This window comes from Leptodactylus fuscus, chromosome 1, assembly GCF_031893055.1.
Source record: "Leptodactylus fuscus isolate aLepFus1 chromosome 1, aLepFus1.hap2, whole genome shotgun sequence".
In the NCBI taxonomy this organism is placed as follows: domain Eukaryota; kingdom Metazoa; phylum Chordata; class Amphibia; order Anura; family Leptodactylidae; genus Leptodactylus; species Leptodactylus fuscus.
In genome coordinates this window covers 173,413,007-173,436,461 of record NC_134265.1, presented here as the reverse complement: position 1 = coordinate 173,436,461, position 23,455 = coordinate 173,413,007, and the positions used below count along the sequence as shown (strand labels likewise).

Sequence of the window (23,455 nt, the reverse complement as noted above, 5' to 3'; positions counted from 1 at the left end):
AAGGGACAGAAGACTAGGATTATGATTTGAGAATCAGGCTTCACATGTAGGTGGTAATCCGACTACAACTCAATTGCCAATGAAAATTTCCGTGATGTACAGAAGAAACAACCATTTAATAAGCATTGCAAAATAGGACAAAAAGATTGTCACCTGTGTTTCGGCAGCCTCAATATTATGAGCAACATTTCCATTTTGCACTGGATCAGCAGATTCTTTGGGTGGTGTCACTTCAACCTCAACATTTGCACTGTTTGGAAGATCAACTTTTTCTGAAATGAATATAGTTGAAAATCAATATTACTGTGTTTCCCCAAAAATAAAACAGTGTCTTACATTAAATGTTGGTCCTAAAGATATGCTATGTCTTATTTTCAGGGGATGTCTTATTTTATTTTTGTGTGCTGCTGCTACCACTGCACTACACTGAGATGTGCTTGCTGTGCAAAGACTGTATGAAGAAAAACATTGCAGCCGGCTGAACACTGTGTGCGGTGCTCTGTGTTCACAGGAAAGTCGGCTGCTGCTATGATACTGTACGTTGCATCCACTGTTCCTGCTGCTGTGGGATGAGCTGGGAGAGTGAACCCCCCGCCGCATACGATGCTTAGTGTATGCACAGCGGGCATCTCCCAGCTCATCCTACAGTAGCAGGAATAGTGGATTCAACGTATCGCAGCAACATCAGCAGCCGAGATACCTGTGCATACGGAACATCGCATACAGTGTTCAGTTGGCTACATTGTTTTTTTTATACTGGTACAATCTTTGTGCAGAAAGATTATTATTATTGGGGGATGTCTTACTTTCGGGGGGTGACTTATTTTTGGGGAAACATGGTATATCACAAATAATGGTAGTACACGTAATGAAAGCAGATGATCATATATATAGGTTAGTTATCAGTAGTGATTAAGTTAGATCCATTCTTGACACTTTTACTTGCTAGGGCTACATGGAAACATATATTGCCTGTCATCTGAATGTTCACTGGGTCAACAGCTGTAAACTGTTTGCCCGAACTTCCAAATAAGAATGAACTCCAGGAAACAACACATTTGGTAGGTGAAACTCCAACCCGTTGAATCCTTTTTTCTCCTGATGCAGTTTGGGCTTACATTCTTGATATATTCCTTGAAATATACAGGATACAATGACAAATATCGAATATGTATGGTCAGCTACAGTAAACTGATTCACACACAACTCCAACTCTTTCAGTCTGCATCTGTCACTCCCCTCTACAAATGCATATGGACTTCTGGATGTGAGTTACATGTACATTTGGTTTATGAAAGTGCAGGACTTATTGAAAAAAAAACTAATAAAAAATAGAAAGTTAAAACTGTTGCGTAGCGTTAGCATTACAGACTAGTGATGTTACCAACAGTATATGATTTGGAAATTCTTCTTCAACATGCATTTTATAAGAACTATTCATTTGATATAGTTACTGTTTTGGGATAAACACTCTCTACATGACCTCCAGCTGTGCCATGTCATGTCAAAGTCAATTGCTCTTCTATTTAAGCTGCATTAAGCTTTCTGAATAATTCCTATGTAAAGGCTTATTGCTATAAAACTATACATATACAGATGTAGCAGAGTTAACCTGAACTTCTGTAGTTGGTTATACTGCTACAGCAAGATATCACGGAGGGCAATAAACACCCATGAAAAGTCATTGTAAAAACATTTTTTCAATGACTTTTCGGTTAAGGCCCCACGGCAATATCCGCAGCACTAAAGCGCTGCGGGAAGAACCACTGTGTTCACACATTGCGGTTCTTTCCACAGCGCTTTTAAGAGAAAGTTCACTGAGTTTCCATAGATATAATTGACATGCTGTGATTTGCAAAGCCTGCACTGTACAACGCCACGATTTTTCCCGCAGTGTCTCCACTGCGGGCAAATCGCGGCATTTACGTCGAGTGAGACCCCGGCCTTCATTGGTTTTTGTTGTCTTATTTGACAAGACACTACACTCAGCAGTTTAACCAACAATTAAGAGTAAGGGCCCATGTACACGGAGTTAACGCGAGCGCATTTTAGCATAACACACGTGTATACAATACACGTATAAAAATAACACCCTCATTGACTTCAATGAAATTTTTTACACGTGGAAAAAAAGGTGTCAAAATACGGGCATAAAACCGCAACGCTTATTTTGACGTGTTTTTTCCCGTGTAAAAAATTTCAATGAAGTCAATGTTAGTGTTATTTTTACACGTGTATTCTATACACGTGTATTATTCTAAAATGCGCTCGCGTTAACTCCATGTGCACGGGCCCTAATTCTACTTCATATGTATATCTACAATGCTATGGAGTACAAAGGCTAATGACACTCACCTAAAATATTATACTTATTTCAATTTATTTTTGCCTTTTCCAAAACTGAAATGGTAGATTTGAATACTGCTTATATATTTTTTATAGATTTATATATTGTTTCATTTTCCATTTCAACATCTGGATACACAAGTAAACACACATACTGGCATTAGTTATTCCTGTGAGCAATACTTACCTACACAGTTGGCTGCTCCATTTAACCTCTCACTGTCTTCCACCTGACATTTCTTTTTGGCCATTTTGTGGAGAATTGAAGCCTTTTCTTTAAATTTTCCTTAAAATATTTTGCAAAATAATTATTAATACAGCAGTATACATTAAATAAAAGCATTCTTTGAATAATACCAATATGTTAATGTGTTTAATTTTTTTGATAATTGTTCATTTTAATTACATGCTAATCACTAGCCATAAGGTGGGTTTTAAGGGCAGCAAAACAACTAGTCTTCTCATTTACTGACTTTTGGAATAGACTTGCGACAAAAGTTAAACCATATGCAATAAAAATCCTTGGATAATAAGAGAGCTATTCAGGGGCGTAACTTGAGGGGGATGCAGTTGCATTGGGGCCCTGAGCCTTAGGGGGCCCATAAGCACTGGTATCAGTATTGAGATTGCCGTTTCCATCTGGCCCATGAACCAAGGAGACCCGCAGATTAATCAACACTAAGGTTGATTAAATTCCTTAGCACCCGTAACCATCACTATTAAGAATTCACTGTACTAATAAGGTAGGGGCCCCGGACAAAAGATTGCATCATGACCCACAAGACTTTAGTTACACCACTGGAGCTATCATTATAGTGTCAGGTTTAAGCTGCCTTTGTTTTTATGTTTGATTCATACTATATCAATGTATTATCTGTAAATATATTACAAGGCACATGACCATGGTAGATAATGGGACATAAACGCAACTAAACAAATAAAGTAATAATAGTTAAGTGCATCATATAGAAAAACTATACAGTATATGTCAACCAGCCTAATCCACATATTCTGATTTTGGCTGCAAAACTGTAGAAAGAAAAACAACAAAACTGTAAAATGTGAGTGATACCTTAATCATACAGTATATTGTAGGTAATGCATATCGCACAAGGTAAGTTCCAACACTCAATACACCAAAAAAAGAGTAGAAACAGCCAATATCAGTACAATATGAAACATTAAAAGTCATATTCACATTGTTATATTAGAAAACACTTACTTCTAGTAGCCACTGTAAAAATTGCAATACTCACATGTACGTAACCCCTTCCCGCTGATGGCATTTTTTGATTTTCGTTTTTCATTTTTGACTCCCCTCCTTCTAAACCCCATAACTTTTTTATTTCTCCGCTCCCAGAGCCATATGAGGTCTTAATTTTTGCGGGACAAATTTTTCTTCATGTGCCGCCATTATTTATTGTATATAATGTACTGGGAAGCAGGGAAAAAATTCAGAATGGGGTGGATTTGAAGAAAAAATGCATTTCTGCGACTTTCTTACGGGCTTTGGTTTTACGGCGTTCACTGTGCAGCCAAAATGACATGTCCCCTATATTCTGTGTTTCGGTACGGTTCCAGGGATACCAAATTTATATGGTTTTATTTACATTTTGACCGTTAAAAAAAATTCCAAAACGGTGTTAAAAAATTTTTTTTCTAAAAGTCGCCATATTCCGACGGCCGTAACTTTTTTATACGTAAGTGTACGGGGATGCATAGGGCGTCTTTTTTTGCGGGGTCGGGTGTACTTTTTAGTTCTACCATTTTCGGGAAATGTTATTGCTTTGATCACTTTTTATTCAAATTTTTATCAGAATCAAAACAGTGAAAAAACGGCGGTTTGGCACTTTCGACTATTTTTCCCGCTACGGCGTTTACCGAACAGGAAAAATATTGTTATAGATTTGTAGAGCGGGCGATTTCGGACGCGGGGATACCTAACATGTATATGTTTCACAGTTTTTAACTACTTTTATATGTGTTCTAGGGAAAGGGGGGTGATTTGAACTTTTAATTCTTTTTATATTTTTTTATATTTTTTTAACTTTTTTTTTTATTTTTTTTTTGCATTTATTAGACCCCCTAGGGGTGTTGAACCCCAGGGGGTCTGATCACTAATGCAATGCATTACAATGCTAATGCATTGCAAAAAAGCATCCTTTCTTTTGCAGGCTGCATAGAGCAGCCTGCAAAAGAGAGGCTTTGCAGACAAGCCTGGGAGCCTGTACAAGGCTCCCGGCTGTCATGGCAACGGGACGTCAGCCCTGGAGCATGCTCCACGAGCCGGCGATCCCGGCCAAAATGGCGGCGCCCATGCGCCGCCGGGAAAATGGCGCCTCCGGCGCCTTTGCCCGCGGCGCCGGAGGGGTTAATGCCTCCAATCGGTCCGGGGACCGATCGGAGGCATTAGAGCCGGTTGTCTACTGCTTAAAGCAGTAGACACCCGGAGGCTATGGCGGCCGCCCGGCTCCCGGGCGGTCGCCATAGTTACAGACCCGACATGCGCCGTACTATTACGGCGCATGTCGGGAAGGGGTTAAAGTAGTAAAGTAATTACTATAATAATGATTGTTACATAGCATAATAACATCCATCCTGTAAAACTGTTAAACTCTATACATACAGTCAAGGACTATCATAAGTTATTTGTGTAACATAACATTCTGGGAGTACAAAGAGCAACATACAGATGTAGCAGAATTAACCTCAACTTCTGCAATTGGTTAAATTGTTGCAGCGAGATGTGTTATCAAAAACCAATGAAAAACCTTTGTAAATTGCAGCAGTTTAACCAATCAGTATAGCTTAGTAATCAGTTTATGTTGCTTTGCGTTACACAACAAAAAGTGTAAGACTTGGTGTTTACTGCAAATTCATGCAGCTCATAGCAAGCAAAGTTTCATTGTTTTGATGTTAATATTTTTTTTTGTTCTGTTAGTTGTATCTTGTTTACATTTCAGCTTGGAGTCAAGTCAAAAAACAAAAAAAAAAAAAACAAAAACTACTTTCTAGTGCAGAATAATCCAATTTCTAAAATTATTAGTTAAAATTAAAAGTTAAAGTTAAAATTAAAGTTAAAATTATTAACTAATAAAATGAATTAATGCATATGAATATAATAATAGTGAGTATATTGAAGTATTATAATAATAATTCTAAGTGCATCTAATAACAATGAGTATCTTCAAACATGTTTGGTTCAGATTATACATTCATCCTCATATAAAAGAATATTGCAGCTTTAAACAATTTCATATGTGCAGCTCTGATGTCTGTTTTTATTTGTTGAAGTGCTCTTACAATTTTTGGTATAGAAGTGATACCATTATTGAATGTCAGTTCCAAATTGTTACCCAGTAGTCTACAATTAGTAAGAAAAAAAACTTGGATTGACCTTTTGCATAAAGTGAAATTAAAGTATAAAGTATGAAGAAAGAATCTGCCTTGGGCAAGTGTGATATTCATATAAAAGCCAACCATCTTTCAGGTTTTTGCGTCCGTTCTGACGGAACCAAATAGGACCTGCTCTAAACTTATTGGTACAGAAGTGCAGAAGCCAAACTGATAACATACTACAAAAAGAAGACATAGTCCTCACTGGGCACTGTCAGTGTTTGCTTCTGTATTTAAAAAAATAACTGCCCATAATATACAGTAATTCTGGAGCATCTTTTCTTGTTTTGTAAATCTGTGTTGTGCTGATCCTCTGTTATTCCTTCTAGTAAAAAAATAAATTGACAATTGACTGGGGATGTGTTTTGGACAATCGCACACTGTCCAGTCAGTGCAGACTCCATGGGGATGCATCTTTTTAATAAGATGATTTCTAACGTACAAATTGTCAATTTGTATATAAATGTCTAAGAAGACAAGCAGAGTTATAAGAAAAGATGGATCCAGAATTATTTCAGGAATACAAGTCAGAATGCTGACAGGTGACTAGAATGACACTAATGCCGGGGCCCCACTGCTGTGCATTTTACATTACCTGCAAAGTGTTTTCCATGGATTTTTTTGGCTGCTGCTCACTGCATGGGGTCTTAGCCTAAATGTGACACTTAACAAACAAATAAATTACTAAATGTAGGTTAACCCAGGCTTTACAGGTTTCCCTTTCCAGTGGTAGTAGCCCCGACACCACTATTACAGGTCCTTGGTGTTATCTATGGATGATGTTCCATGTGTATTTAGGTCACCCCTGTATCCTATTACTGGCCTCATTGATAATCTGTGCACAAACAACATGTGATTTATGAGGTCTATCAGTCACTTTCTGTGTAGGTCACCACTGAGGTCAGTGACTTTTGCACAAACACATTATTAAGCGAGTTCATTAAGAACCAAGGAGGTGGACTAGGCTGCCTCTACCTGGACATGGAACCTGTTAGAAGTGAAGTAACTAGTAGTACTCTTGCCTAAACTGGGGAAAGATCCAGCTATCCCAGACTCCTACAGACCTATTTCTCTCTTGACGGCTGATGTCAAGCTACTGGATAAAATTCTGGCAACTCGCCTATCGGGGGTTGTTAGGGAGCTGATCCATCCTGATCAGTCTGATTTTATGCCAAACTCCTCAACAGCTATTAATCTTAGGCAGTTATTTTTTAACCTGCAGCTGGCCTCGGCCTCTACTGGCTCTAGGGAAGTGCTGTCGCTTGACGCTGCCAAAGCCTTCGACAGTGTCGAGTAGACTTATTTATGGGCTGTCCTAAGGGCGATGGGGTTTGGACCTCGGTTCTTAACCTACGTCCAATTGCTATATCATCTCCCGGGGGCCAGACTGCGGGTGAATGGGACGTTGTCGCAGTGCATTCAATTGGGCAGGGGCACCAACAGGGCTGCTCACTGTTGCCCTTACTATTTGCCCTAGCTGTTGAACCCCTAGTTACATTCTGCGGGACGCCTCGGATTTTGTGGGCTTCCGATGTGGTGACCTAGAAGAAAAAGTATTGCTGTATGCGGTTGACATGCTTTTATATCAGGGGAATATGACTTCCTTACTCCCACGGGTAATGGCTATAATACAGGATTTTGGGTCTTGGTCTGGACTACGAATAAATTGGGTCAAATGGGTCTTGTTACCGGTGGTCCTGCTGCCACAGTCGCTGCTGTTTGAAAGACTTCCTTTGCAAATACCTAGGGGTGGTAGTATCTATGTCATGGTGGTATGACCTATGTCATTTTTGTTCCTAAGTTTAGAACTCTTCATAACTAAAATGCGACGTAAAGTGGACTCCTGGTGTAAACTCCCCCTTTCAGTGGTAGGGCGTTGTAACCTACGTAACCTACTATTATATCTCCTCATAATTCTCCAGTGTGGATACCAATGCAATACTTTAGGAAAATTCACAGTATTTTTAGGGAATTAATTTGGCAGAAGAAGGGAGCACGCATCAATTTAGAGGCACTACAACGGGACAAAACGGAGGGGGGCTTAGCGGTTCTGAATGCCTGGATTTACTTTCTGGCAGCGCAAATTCATCAGCTTCAGGGTTGGGGATTACCCTTGGGCTCGGTACGATCGGGCCATCTATGTGTGCAGGATACCCCTTGGACTGTTCCGTTGGCTGTTTTGGAGGCTGGTCCCCTACCGACAGCACGTTCTCGACTCCCCACATTAGCCCTCTTATACAAGGTTTAGGATAGGGGGAAGAAACTGTCAGGCACTTGTGGCTTTACTACATTTACTCCACTGTGGCATAATACTCGCTTGACTGAATTTACTGTGCTAACGGGCTTCGAGGGGTGGAGGGATAAGGGTGTCCTGTCCCTGAGTCATATCCTAGATAACGGGATATTTAAGACTTTTGCAGACCTTCAGAGTGACTTCTCTATACCTCATGTTTGGTTTTCCCAGTATCTCCAGCTTTGTCATGCTTTCCATGCCCAGAGTAGACGTACTCCCCCTGATAGTTCAACTTCACCCCGCATTACAAAATATTCTTACAGGATCTATTACTATGGGAATGATATCTGCACTATACCAACAGTTATTACTGGTCCACTTGGAGGACTATCCGGACAAGACTAGGGAAAGGTGGGAGAGGGATGTTGGTGTAGTAGACGAGGAAACGTGGGGAGAAGTGTTAGCCCTGACCCCTGTATTGTCCCCTAGTGAAGCGCTGAGACTGTCTCATATTTATCTCTTGCATAGGGTCTATAATACTCCACAGAAATTGTTCCATATGTATATTTGTTCTGATGCCAAATGTCCCCGCTGTAGTATGGAACCCGCACATCTCCTGCACATGATATGGGAGTCTCGGAAGTTAACCGATTACTGGAATCAGGTACTGTCCTTGCTTGTCTGGGTATACTCTTTTGCCCTTCTGCGCTCGCTGTTAGTTTGCCTTCTAGGTCATTTTGGGGAGGGGGTTGACCCGGAAAGTCCGGAATTTATAGAGTTGTCTAGGCTATTGTACCAGGCAAGAAAATTGATTGCTTATCATTGGTTGGACCCAAGACCTCCCTCTCTAGTGGAACTGATATCCAGAGTCAATAATACTATTAGGCTGGAGAGGGGAGTATATATACAGAGAAAGGCCCAAACTAAATTTGAAAAAATTTGGGGGGCATGGTTGGATACACCTGGTCTTCCCTCCCCATCTCTGATCTCTCATTTCTACTCTACCTGCTTCTTGATCCCTAGAGTGCTATTTTTTGCTATGAATCAAAGGATGTTTGGGAGTTTTAGTGGGGGTCCTAATGGACAGTCCCCCTATGCATGTCGGATAATGTCTCCATATTTGCTTTGTATTGATGTTACGTTGATGTTGTTTTGTCGTTTGTTTTTATGTAAAGAAAAATTGGTTAATAAAAAGTATCTGATTTTAAAAAAGAAAAGTAACTTGTTTATTTTAATTTGCACAATGTACTGTGTTCTGACTAATTTTGAATTGGCACATGTCTGACCTAAATAGTCACAGTCTGATGAATGGCCGATCTTATCTTGAACACAAATGGAACATTATCAATACTTGTGTAACAGTGAGGGCCAGGCTGTCACCATTCATTTGCCTGGCACGGAGCTGCCAACTGACCAAGTGACTGATTAACATGACTGAAAAGGACACTAACCGGAGACTTGCTGCCACTTCAACCAGCTGATCTGTGGTAGGTCATGACTATGTTAGTTTCCAAAAAACTCTTAAATAAACAAGTAGTAGGAGTCTACCATAGGCATATTGGAGTGATACAGGTCTATTACAACTTGGCATCAATCTCCACAAATTAGAAAAAAAAAAATATTTCACAGGTTAGGAAGAGGTTAAAGGGAGTATGGCAGCAGTAAATTGGTTATAAACCTCATCAACATACCTTGTAGAGGAGATTCTGCATGCCTCTGCTATTCATGCGAGGGGTAACTGCTTTGTCTGGGAATCTAGAGCAGAGGCCAAAACCCAGGGAAACTAAGACACACCCCAAAGCATTTTCCCATAATTTGCACATGAATAAAATGCTGATTTACCTGAAAATCTGGCTCCAAACCCAGAGGCATATTTGGAAATTATAGAATGACTTCTACAAGGTACTGGGATTAGGTTTATAACCAATTAACTGCTGACAGACTCCCTTTAATGCTCAAATTCATTTTCAGAATATTAAAAACAACAATCCAGTTCTGTCTTGGTAAAATGACAATCTTTATGAACAGACTGTCATTGCCTGCTTTTGTTCGAGCAGATAAAGCCTGATGATGTAAGAAGTGTCCTTGAAGCAGAGTGTCCTTTGGTGTTGCAGTTAGCACACTGTAAATAGCACCTATGGGGCTTCTTACTGGATCTCACTGGCTCAAACTAGCAGCCAGATTCAGACAGATTTAAAGTCTTAACATAGATGTGTCCCTTCTGAATACTAACATTTTCACAATAAACTTGTAAATAAAATGTAAATAGCTGTTATTATTAGAGATGAGCAAACAGTGAAATATTCGAGATTCGATATTCGTTTCGAGTAGAGCCTCAATATTCGACTACTTGATCGAATATCAAATCTATGGGAAAAAATGCTTGTTTCAGGGGAACCACTATTCGATTAAAGGAGAGTCACCAAGTTCACGAGTAGCAGGAGGAGAGTGTTTAGGAGAAGTGCTGTGCAGTTAAAGTGCACGGACCCCATTATAGTCTATGGGGTCCGTTCCCTTTAACAGCACAGTGCTTGCAGTTGCGCTGATAAAAAGTAAGCTCCCTCGTAACCACAAGCTACCAGCTCTCCCAACTAGCAAGGACGAGCCTGCGGAAAATCAACGCTGGTTCTGCAGCAGGCTCGTCCTTGCTAGTTGGGAGAGCTGGCAGCTTGCAGTTACGAGGGAGCTGACTTTTTGTCATAGGAATGCATTGACCAGCGTTGATTGGCCAGTGTACAGCATTCAGTCAATCAACGCTGGTTCTGGCGGAGGCTCGTCTGTGAGGAGGCGGAGTCTAAGATTGGACCACAATAGAGACTGCTGTGGTCCGATCTTAGACTCCACCTCCTAACAGACAAGCCTCCGGCAGAACCAGCGTTGATTGGCCGAATGCTGTACACTAGCCAGTCAACGCTGGTCAATGCATTCCTATGAAAAAAATAAGCTCCCTCGTAACAGCAAGCTGCCAGCTCTGCCGACTAGCAAGGACGAGCCTGCTGCAGAACCAGCGTTGATTTGCCGAATGCTATACACTGTAGTCTGGGGACTTTCTGTTACAATTATATCTATGAGGAAACCGCTGGCATTTCCATAGATATAACTGACATGCTGCGATTTCCAAAACTATGCTGGTTTTGGAAATTGCGGTGTGTCTGCATCTCTGTTTTGACCACAAAGTGGGCATGGGATTCCCTAAAATTCCATTCACTTTACACTTATTGTTAAATGCTGCGATTTTTCAGGCAGGGTTTCCGACCCGTGGGGCCTCGGCCTGACAGATGTAAAAGGAGGCAATTGGTTGGCTATCCGTTTACATAGTCATCAATAAAAAATTTTAAAAAATTGATCCGTTTCTCTGTCTGTTTTGTGTACAACAGACACAAAAGTATGGTATTTCCATGTTTTTTTGACCTTCAAAAGATAAAAACTAATTAAAACGAATCCATTTTTTTAACATTGAAGTCTATGTCTGTTTGCCTCCTTTTGCATCCATTTTTGCCTACATTAAACAGATATATAAAACATCATCTGAATGGAGCCTGAGGCTATGTTTACACCTGTGCCAGAGTCTCTGTAGGAGACTCCATCATAGTGTCTACCTGAAAATCTTGCATCCGGATTTTTCCTCTGCTGGTTTCAACAGTCACCTGATAGACCCCTTCATAGTCAAAATGCTTCAAAATGTTTAAGGTATTCATGGACTTTATCTTTTCCGTGCCATCCTAGGGCGGTACTTGGTCCATTACATGGTAGGTTAGAAATGACTATTTATTTATATTGGGTTTAGCAGCTGCTGCCGACATCAGGCAAGTAAAGATTCATTCTAGCCTATGTTGTCTATGTGTTGTTATACAAGAAATGCAGGTTAGCAAACACTATTATGGTTATCAGTAGTAGCTTTCTACTTTCCACCCTAAAAAATTCAGCATCTTTTAGAGAAAAATAAGTCAGAGAGCACTGCATAAAATATTAATATTATCTCTGAGAAGCAGAGAAGACATTACAGCTCCCTCTGCATACTCACTGGAGCAGAGAGAAACGCAAAACATGAGTGTCCACCTCAGTAGATATGCGGAAACAGAAAACGCTACTCCTATGAACAGCAGGTGATCATTTTTGGAATATCTTGGGACAGAAGCATTTTATATAAAGTATAAATAAGAAAAGCTTCTAAACATGGGACACCCCCTTTAGGACAAGAGGATAACCATAGACAATTATAGCGTAAGTACTTTTTTGGATATAATTGACATATGCTCTTTAGTGTAAATATGCTGGATGGAGAGGAACCAAAAAAGAAGGCTATCGTGCGCTTCCTTTTGGAAATATTAAATTGGGTCACGTTTTGAAACTTGTCCTCAAAAAAGTCCCATACGTTTCCTAGGACTATTGTCCTTTCAAATTAGGTAAAATAGGAGATGATTGGTATCCAGACAATGGTTCTGATGGAAGATACTGGAAGTACAGCGGGATCCAATGGATTGAAGCCCAAGAAAAAAGAAAAAAAAAAATTGGGGGGTCTTTTTTCTTGGGCTTCAATCCATTGGATCCCGCTGTACTTACTTTAGTGTAAATATGTTATGCATCAACTCATAAAACAAAAAATGTAAACGTCTGTGAACGGTACAATACCAATATTCACATGGTTGATTCCTGAAGCTGAAAAATCAACAGCTGATTTGACAGAAGCTCTGTGAAGGAATTTCATGGCTGACCCTCAGAATTCTGCCATAGAGTTACAGCTTAGCCTTCATTCACACACCCACAACCACGGACATGTGAGGTCTGGGGTATTCATGGACATCACCCCACCTTGCTAATTTGTGGGTGGCGTGCTGTCCATGGTTGATTCGCGTTTCATAACTTTGTAAAGCATTTTTATACTTTGTATGTCTCTGGGTCCATGAAAAATGAAGGACACATGGATGTTATCTATTTTTTTTCACAGACCGATATGCGGTTATTGGTGTGATGCATCTGTGACAAAAAAAACAGAAGGAGTTAATTTTTTTTCCAAAAAGGTGGACACTACACAGACATGATATGCAGATGTGTGAATAAAGCTTTACCCTTGGTTCACATCTGCGTTTGGTAATCCATGCGGGGAGTCCGCATGGGGAGCCATGAACGGACTTCTGAATGCACTGGCAAGTGGTGTGCAGTGAAAGCACCTGGACCCCATAGACTATAATGGGGTCCATGTGCTTTCCGCATGCTGCCCACATGAATCATGCGGACAGGAAAGTAGATCACAAAATAATTTCATGTCCGCATGATTCATGCGGACACCACACAGAGAGCACACAGACCCCATTATAGTCTATGGGGTCCGTGTGCTTTCACTGAACACCGCTTGCCAGTGCGTTTGGTATTCCGTTCGGGATGCGGACTCCCCCAAACGGAATACTAACGCAGATGTGAATGAGGCCTGACACTGTTGTGGATTTGCACACCAATTATCTCCATTCAATGTGACTATCCAACACGCATGAGAAAACATAGCATACTTTTTTCTCACACTGATGATTTTGCAGAAATTTCCTAAAGATGCTATATGTGAAACCTGCCTTAGGGTGTATTTCATAGTGCTGTATTACAGACCTGTACTAATCTGTTTCATGGGGAAAAAAATGCTAACACATTTAAATGGTCTATTCCCATTTCTGTTTTTTTTTTTTAATGGACTTTTATATGCGGATCATTTTATGTTTAATATACTGCGTGTTCCACCATTTTTAGCCAACAGAAATCAATGGGTTGAATTTAAAATGCATGATCTCTATTTATATAGTTGACATGTGCTTATTTGTTTTTTATCATTTGCATTTCTGTAATATACAAAAACATACTGTAGAATAGAACAAATACTGAACTCTAGGCTTTCATTTGACACAGAACAATGGCTCTAGGTGTTAAAATGCCCTAGCTATATCAGTTTGAAGTGACATTATCTAGCCTAAACTTCCCTGCGTTATATAGGAGCCATACTCCAAATATATTATTAGAAATGTTGGCAAAAAAATCAAAACTTGTTCAAAAGTTTAGTCATGCTTATAGAAGCAACCCCACCTGATTTAGAATGTGTGTTTCAGGCTGAGGCCCCACATTGTGGAAATGCAACATTTTTTGTTGTAGATTTTGTTGCAGTTCTTTGAGCCAAAGTCAGCACTTTTTTTCCCACTATGTGGGGCCATAGCCTAAAAAAAGATCTGTATTATTGTACAAGTGTAAGTAAGCCATAACGAGTTATTATGAAGATAATCTTGTTTCCCTTAGTCCTAACAGCGGCACAATGTGGGGTATTTCTGCCCCTGTGTGCTGGTAGGACAGGCGGATATTTAATTAGCCAATCAAATGTGTGGCAGGCCCTATAAGAGGGCACAAGAACCTCCCCTCTGCGTGTAAATACAAAAGTACCTCCATTACATTTATATACAGTTTTATACATAAGATATGATACCCAGGGTGGGAAATCTTGTGCCGCTGTTAGGACTAAGGGAAACAAGATTATCTTCATAATAACTCGTTCCCTGTCGTCCTCAACAGCGGCACAATGTGGGGATATAGCAAGCAGGTCCCCAAGATGGGTGGGACAAACCCATGACCGAACTTAAACTGGTCTGGGCAAAGGCAGTGGAATCTGCCACTTGGTCCTTCAGGCGGTAATGCCGAATGAAGGTGGATTCAGATGCCCAAGAGGCAGCTGCATATATTTGGTCCACAGACAAAGCACTTCTTTCTGCCCGTGAAGTGGACACTGCCCTGGTTGAATGGGCATGAAGGAAAGATGGAGCCGACAGCCCTTGGGCGGTATAGGCGACTCTAATAGTCTCGGTAACCCACCGGGATATTGTAGCTTTGGCGGCTTTGGCGCCCTTGTTTTTCCCCGTGTAGCTGACCAACAGGTTTTCAGTCCACCTAAAGGGGCGAGTGCGCTGCAAGTAGATCTGCAGGCATCTAACCACATCCAGCTTGTGCCATCTTTCTTCTTCAGCAGAAGAAGGGAACGGAAAAAATACTGGAAGGGAAAGCAGTTGGTTCCTGTTTACAGCAGATGGCACCTTGGGACGAAACCCAGGGAGGAACCTAAGCTGTACATGGTCAGAGAAAAAGGTGGTATATGGCTCCTCAGCGGACAAAGCTTGTAGTTCACTAACGCGTTTGGCAGGTGTGACTGCCAATAGCAGCGCCATTTTGCCGGTTAGCGACTTGAGGGAGACCTCTTCCAGAGGTTCAAATGGCTGGCCACATAGGGCGTTCAGGACCGGAATAAGGTCCCATTGGTGGACAGGGGTGTTTACCACCGGTCTCAGCCTAGTTGCCCCTTTAATAAAGGTGCTCACTAAAGGATCCTGAGACAAACGCCTCCCCAGATAGGCGGACAGGGCCGCTACGTGTACCTTGAGTGTGGCCGCAGCAAGACCTCTGTCTAGTCCGTCTTGAAGGAAGTCCAGGATCGCCTCCGTAGGGGGATCGGTGGAGTCCACTTGATGCTGCAGACACCAGGCATTAAAGATGTTACCTATTCGACGGTAGTTCCTGTTAGTCGAATCTGCTCTGGCGCTGGATAGGGTCTTCAAGACAGCTTGTGACAGTCCTCTATTTCTCAATAGGGACTGGTCAACCTCCAGGCTGTCAGGTTGAGTCTCCTCAGATCCTGGCATCTCAGCTCTCCTTGGGTTACCAGGTCTGGGAGTGGGGGAAGCCTCCAATATATGCCCTGACTCATTTGTATGAGCTGAGCAAACCAAGCCCTTTTTGGCCAGAACGGGATTATGGCTATTCCCGAGGCTTGGTCCTGTCTTATTTTTATCAATACCTTCGGTATGATTGGAATTGGAGGGAATATGTAAAACAGCCTGAACCTCCATGGGATGGACAGGGCATCCACCGCCAAGGGATTGTCCTCCTGGTACAGAGAGCAGAAGGTCCCCACCTTGGCGTTGAGTCGGGTAGCCATAAGATCGACCTCCGGGAGACCCCATCTCTGGACGATCTGTTGAAATACGTCTGGATTGAGAGACCATTCTCCTGATACGGTAATACCCCGACTCAGCTGATCCGCTACTATGTTCAGGGAGCCCTTTATGTGAACAGCGGATAACTGGACCAGATTCTTCTCCGCCTAGGCAAATATGAGATTCGTCTCTCTCAGCAAGGTTGGTGACCTGGTGCCCCCTTGTTTGTTTATATAGACTACCACCGTCATATTGTCTGATCGGTTTTTGACAGACTTGCCTTTCAATTCTGGGGCAAAGTGTACTAGGGCCAGGTACACTGCTCTGAGTTCCTTGAGATTGGATGACCCCAGCTCCGGACATCTCCATCGTCCTTGTACAGTTTTGTCTTGACAATGGGCTCCCCATCCCCACTGGGATGCATCTGTTGTCAACAGGGTCCACACTGTCGGGACCGTGGACCTTCCGTCTTTCAGGTGTATCCACCATCTGAGGGAAAGACGGGTAGCGGGAGAAAGGCAGATCTTCTTGTGCAATCCCCGTGGAGACCTGTTCCAGGTTCTCAACACTTCCATCTGGAGGGGACGCAAATGCCATAAAGCCCAAGGCACCGCCCTGGCCGAGGATGACATCAGGCCCAGGACTCTCATGGCGGTCCGGATGGTTACCTGCCGAGTGCGCAATAGGAATCGTGCACTGGCTTGGATTCTTTCCTTCCTTGGACTGGAGAGGAAGATCTGCATCGCTTCTGAATCCACTATAAATCCGAGGAATTTTCTTCAGGTGGATGGAACGATTTCGGACTTCTCCCAATTGATAATCCTAACTCCTGTAGGAAGTTGATGGCAAGGTTGAGCTGCTGGAGGAGGGCAGCAGGAGACTGAGCTTTCAGTAGCCAGTCGTCTAGATAAGGGACGATGAAAAGACCCTGAAGTCTGAGGGCCGCGGCGACCGGAGAAATCACCTTGGTGAATACCAGTGGGGCAGATGTGATGCCGAATGGCAGAGCTGTGAATTGATAGTGCTCCCTGTGGCCGGCCATAGCGACGGCAATCCTGAGGAACTTCCTGTGGAAATGAGCAATGGGGACATGTAGATAGGCGTCCTTCAAATCGAGGGTAACCATCACCTCTCCTGGCTGAAGAAACACAGCCACGGAATCCACGGTTTCCATTCGAAATGACCTCTTCCTGATAAACCGATTGAGGTACCTCAGATCTATTATCATCCTCCAGCCCCCGGTGAACTTGGGGACCAGAAAGACGGGGGAGTAGACTCCCAGACCGAGGTCTGAGGCTGGTACCTTCTCCAGGGTGCCCTTGGTAACATATTCGGCAACCAAGGCTTCTAGACTGGCCTGCTGAGAAGGTGGAAGAGTTTGGGTGGAAACGAACCGATCTGGAGGTGGAAGATGAAAGTCGATGTGATACCCGTGTTGTATGATCTTCAACACCCATGGGTCTTGGATATGGGTGAACCATGCTCTGGAAAAGGAGGAAAGACGTCCTCCCACAGGAAGGGGGGCCACAGGGAGCTGCCCCACGTCAAAACTCAGGCTTCCTCTTGGTGTCCTCCTTGGAAGCGCCACGACCAGCTCCCCTAGGGCGATATCTAAAACGCCGTTGTTGGGAAGGGCGTCTATAATTAGAGGAAGAACCTCTGCCTCTAGAGGGAGCACGTCTGCCCCTGGATGCTTGAGGTAGGGACCTTCCCCTACCTTCAGCTAATCCCTCCATAATGGCGTCTAAGCTTTGGCCAGACACCCTTCCCGGCTCAAAGGGGAGAGCACAGAGTGCTGCTTTAGACGCAAAATCTGCACGCCAAGGCTTTAGCCAAAGGGGTCTACGGGCCGCAGTAGACAACGCCATAGATTTGGCGGAGATTTTTAATTGATGGCAGGAGGATTCCGCCAAATAATCTGCAGCCCTATGAACTCTTTTCATAGAGGCCAGAATCTCATCTCTGTCTACGCCCAAGTCTATATCCCGCTCCAAGGCGGCTAAGCGGTTGCGCAAAAAGTCACCAACCATAGAGGAGGCTATGGCCACAGAGGCTTGCGCGGAGGAAGCTGAGTAGACCTTCTTCAGAACGGAGTCCACCCTACGATCCAGAGGGTCCTGAAGATTTGAACCATCTTCCAAGGGCACCAGGGTTCTGCGGGACAGCTTTGCTACGGCCAAATCCACCTTCGGGGGAGGCCCCCAGGAATCCCACTGGGTAGTGTTAACAGGAAACAAACTCTTGAAGATCCTGGAAAGCGAATGTCCTTTCTCTGGCTGTTTCCACTGCTGCGCCATAAGGTCGGTCAGCGTGGCGTCCACATGGAAGGCAATATGTCCCCCAGAGGCAGACGTGGAGGCTTCCCCGTCAACATCTCGGCCCACTGTAGACCGGATGGACTTCAGCAGCCTGCCCGTTTGTTCATAATGGAACGCAGTTCTGCTGGAATAACTGAGTCGTCCTCGGAGGAATCATCCTCTGCCACCCGCAGGTGTTACAAGGGGGGGGGGGGAGAGACGAGGAACGGAGCTCAGAGCATGGTCTCCTGGTGAGCTGAGACAAGGTGCAATGGATCCCTTTGAGGGAATCATCCTGCAAAACAAAAAGGAGAGTACAAGCAAGGGAAAAACTATTTACCCAAGCGATGCCCAAACTCACCATCTCCTTGACCCATGCCATCATATCTCTGGGAGAGGGCTCCACAGGTGGAGGACCTCTGCACCCGCGACAACGGGCCCACTCATAGCCTGAAGATAGGCAAGTTATAGGACCAGTAGTACCCCGCAGGGCACAACCTTTCAAGCCGCTACCTACCATAAGGGAGCGGTGTGTCGCAATCGAAGCAGGAAAGATGTTTTCTCTTGGAAGAGGTTTTCCTCCTACCATCCCCAGGAGGGGTAGTAGAGGATGACATATCCTACAGAGAGAGATAATAGACCATGCAACACTGTCACCATGACATCATACCAGCTTTTTAAAAAAAAGGGTAAATCTTACCAGGTCCTGTAGACCGGACAGCGAGGTGACGGATCCCAATAAAGTTTGCAAACTGGAAAAGAGTTCAAGATCAATGAACACCACAATCGCACGCCTTCAGCAGATACTGCAGGAAGGTCTCTGACACCAGGCCAGCCAGCCTCTTAATTCTGGCCGGCTGGAAGTGGGCGGAGCCACAATCAAAGCAGGTGAGGCAACCTGCCCAGACAACTAACCCTGTAATCAGGGGTCTGCAAAGATATACATTCCCCCCCCACCAAGAGGCCCTTAACCCGGGCACTTACCCCCACATCTCCCCGTCTTTTCCGGCCTTTAATAAGGCCTGAATCTTCCCTGAGTGAGCGGCCGCCAGCACCAGGCCGTTGCCATGGCGCTATGATACTTCCGGCGAAACCGGAAGTGCGCGCTTACAGCGGCCGGCGGGGAACAGGATACACAACAGTGTGGTTCCACCCGCCGGCAGTCCGCGCGGCCACCAGAGGCGGCATGCGGAGTCCCCGGACTCTCACCAAAATGTCAGGTAAGTCACAAGGAGCGGGGGAAGCGGAGGAGAGGGGGGGCAGGGGGGATAGAGAGGGGTAGCCACACATGGCTAACAAGCACCTTCTCCCAGCAGGGCACAGAAGGTGACAAGAAAAAAACAACCGCTCAGGAGGTGAGTGATCCTGCTGAGCTTCTCTAAGAGGACACAAGTCCTCCCACCTGTCCTCTGTCCACACAGGACAGAAAAAAACACGCAGAGGGGAGGTTCTTGTGCCCTCTTATAGGGCCTGCCACGCATTTGATTGGCTAATTAAATATCCGCCTGTCCTACCAGCACACAGGGGCAGAAATACCCCACATTGTGCCGCTGTTGAGGACGACAGGGAACAGCCATTTATACATTTTACTTATCACTACATAAATTAAAATTAGAGGAGCAACACAGTGGCTTTGCAGCGCTGGAGTCACGGGTTCGAATCTTGCCAAGGACAACATCTGCAAGGAGTTTGTATGTTCTCCCTGTGTTTGTGTGGATTTCCTCCCATGCTCCAAAGACATACTGATAGGGAAAAATGTAGATTGTGAGCCCTATATGGGGCTCACAATCTACATTTTAAAAATATTTAAATTAGTTTCTAGTTTGCAACTGAGATTTGCTGATTGTTAGTAAATATCCTTGTTATACACCACCCATTCTTATCAGATAGATATTGATATAAAATCAAAGAATAGTGAGCTGCAGATCTGTGCTGAATTTAAACTCTAGTGTCCTTGAACAATGTGGGAAATGGATATTTTGCAGCTCTGATGTTCCCTGTGAGATCATAAAGCCGTGCTGATCTCTTGTGCTTGTTCTCTAAGCTGAGTATGCAAATAGAACAATCCGGCTGATTATGAGCGAGTCTGATTGCTTCATCATGAGGCGCTACAATGGGAGTGGAGAGGCAATCAGAATACTACTCAGACACAGTAATGACTTACAATCAGCCAGATAAAATGCCACACTACTGTCATCTTGGATGCCTGCCCATTTTGTCTTGGCTTGTAGCACATATGATACGGATTACAAAAAGGTCAAAATCTATAATAAAAATAATGACAAAACAAATTTAGGAGAAAAGCAATGATTCGGTATACAATTTATTCTAGTCTGACAAATATTTAATCATGCAACAAGGTTAATTTCTTCAGCTTTTAGTCTTTCTCTGTGACTGGTGTGTTTTATTGGAGGTCTCGGTAAAGAACATATAAAAACATAATGCAGGGGGTGCACAGCATGCAGACCTACCATTCTGGTATCAAGATTCTAATACGCTTGTCCTATCCCTACTGTACAGAAAGACATAGCTGTCTACATACAACCATATTATTCTGATTGTGGAGAACAAAGTGCTATAATTTGACGGAAACTCAGTTTTCTGTTCTTTACACCAATCATAAATTTCAGTACAAGGCATAAAGCATTTGTTAGTGCCCCATGGTGTCTGTTCAGATCTAAAGAACTTTCCATGTCAGAATGGGAAGACTAGTCATAAGTAGCATAGGGGCAGAGAAAGATGAGTACTAATAGGGTTGACTGTAGCTGACAATAATAGGGGCAGTAGACAGTTGGAGGGCACTGGCTGGTTGGCACCAACAGGGAGCGTAATCTGACAGATTTATAGAGTTATACGGGATGTTATATGGCTGGCAGTACTAGCAGATGCTGTATGGCTGGCGCTAATAGATAGCACTTTTTTGCTGTCACTTTTCTGGAAAGGCATTGTGTGACTGGATTTATTGAGAGCAAAAGAGTGACTGGGCTATACGCTACAATTATGCGAGACACTTTCATGAAGACTGATGCTGTTATAGTGGCATTATGTTGCCTATTAATTCCATTTAAGGCAATTTAAGGGATCAATCCAGGCAAAACGGGCTTATTCAGATATCCACATATCACATACATGTGGTGTCTGTATTTTCTGTGGACGCCACAGGTCCCAATAATTTCAATGTGTTTATTCAGACATCCTGGTTTTTTCGTGGACCCTAAGTTCATAAAGAAAAACAACGGAAGCATTTCCTTTTTTTCCACTGATGCATCAAACCAATGAAAGTCTATTGGTCCTTGAAAAAAATGGATGACAACTGCATGTAATCCATTTTTCACAGACCCAGAGACAAAATATAGAAAATTAAACAAACAAACAAAAAAACAGGTGATCTTTTCACAGATGTGTAAAGCGGATCAACCACGGACATCCGTGGATACAATTTTGTTTAAAATAATGATGCATGACCTGAACATTAATGTTCAGTTTCCATATAGATATAAATATATATATATAAGTTGAGCATATTTAATACAGTATAAAAATGATAAGCAAAAGTCAAATGTCAAAACGTCAGTCACACTACTTCATGTGTAAAACAATTGTGGTGTACAAGTCGCTCTGATGTAGCAGTGCTGAGTGTGCGTTGAACCATGCTGCACACTCAGCTCTGCTGCATCTCTGTGTGTACTGAGCTCTAACACAGCACAAGAAATTCACCAGAAAGAACATTGCATTAAAACATGTTTATTAAATTGAACAGGGGGGACTCCCCCTAATGAAGCCAGTATGGTGAATTGTATGTTAGGTATGTGCATCTTTTACTTGCTCGGTAGTATTATTGTATCATGCATTGTTTACTATTGTGGCTTTAGGGCTGTTCTTCCACCCTGCTATGCCATACTTGTTGTGCTTTTGCTTTATTACTGTGTAATATTATTTGTATATAAATTAAAAGCTTTTTGCACAACACTATTTGCCTGTTTATTTACTAGCATTTACATGGTGATTTGAGCATAATATATTAATATATGCATTTCAATATTTTGATCATACACACTATTTCCTATTATGATGCCCTTTATTATGGTCATGTTTCCGTGTCCCCCTTTTCTCATATCTGTGGCTATGTCATTATTTTTAATTTAATAAACATGTGTTTTATTGCAGTGTTCTGTCTGGTGAATTTCTTGCGCTGTTTTAGTCATCGCTACTCACGGATGACTTTTGGCCATTTTTGTTTTTTTTTCAGATACCTGTCCAAATGTTATTTGCTGAATTTGCATCTCATCCCTATTCATGTTGATAGAACTAAGCCTATACAAAGCTTGTGGACAGAGGTGGCATTGCACCTGGAAGAAAGCTATGATTTCCTAACGCTATACAACCCTTTTAATTTTTTATTTTTTTTTAATGTATATTGTGAGCCCCATATAGAGATCACAATGTACATTTTCCCCTATCAGTATGTCTTTGTAGTATGGGAGGAAATCCACACAAACACGGGGAGAACATACAAACGCCTTGCAGATGTTGTTCCTGGCGGGACTCAAACCCAGGATTCCAGCGCTGGAGTGCTAACTACTGAGCCACTGTGTTCCCCCTCAACCCTTTCAATTTTGTGATCCGCTTTATAAATCTTAATTCTATTTTTCCAGTCTACAGACTGAACTGACTCCTTATAGCCACACATTGTCATACAAAATGAGTAACAGTTGTCACACTACAGCAGGACTGTGCGTAGCCCCAGCCTAAGATTTATATAATCCCAGATAACTCATAAAAAATGGATATGTAGCTATGTAATGATATTTTAATGAGGGGCAATAAGAAACAATACTGTATGATTTTGCTTAAAGTAATTAGATACTATCTTTATATAATACTGTAAATAATTTGTCGATGAAACTCATCACCACCCTCCCCCATAGTATTACAGACTGACATCTGTCCTTTCCCTTCTGCCTTCTCAGTTTGTTTAATTTCTATATGAAGGTTAACCAGAAGGGTAACACTGTAAGTGGAATATTGCCAGAATTTAAAGCTGTGAACCTCCAGTCTGCACAGATGTTTCAGATGTGGTGACTTATAAAGATCAGAGATTGCACAGAGCAATTAAATGTGGGAGCGCTAATGTGTCCTGTGCTTGGTGGTAAAGGCAGAATCACAAGCATCTACACTATAAGGACTCTCATGGAGTATCTGTCACCGTTTGTACATTTGAAACT

General features: G+C 42.7%; 1 protein-coding gene across 3 annotated transcripts in view; it reads right to left on the bottom strand.

Moving 5' to 3' along the window:
- Positions 1-23,455, bottom strand: part of SLC24A2 (solute carrier family 24 member 2) — a 148,665-nt gene that overhangs the window by 34,667 nt on the left and 90,543 nt on the right. For all 3 annotated transcript variants that reach the window (XM_075280017.1, XM_075280037.1, XM_075280026.1), the window contains 2 exons: positions 2,534-2,632; positions 154-272 (listed from right to left, as the gene is read on the bottom strand). In XM_075280017.1, coding sequence (XP_075136118.1) covers positions 154-272; positions 2,534-2,632 — 218 coding nt within the window. The remainder of the gene's footprint in view (positions 1-153; positions 273-2,533; positions 2,633-23,455) is intronic.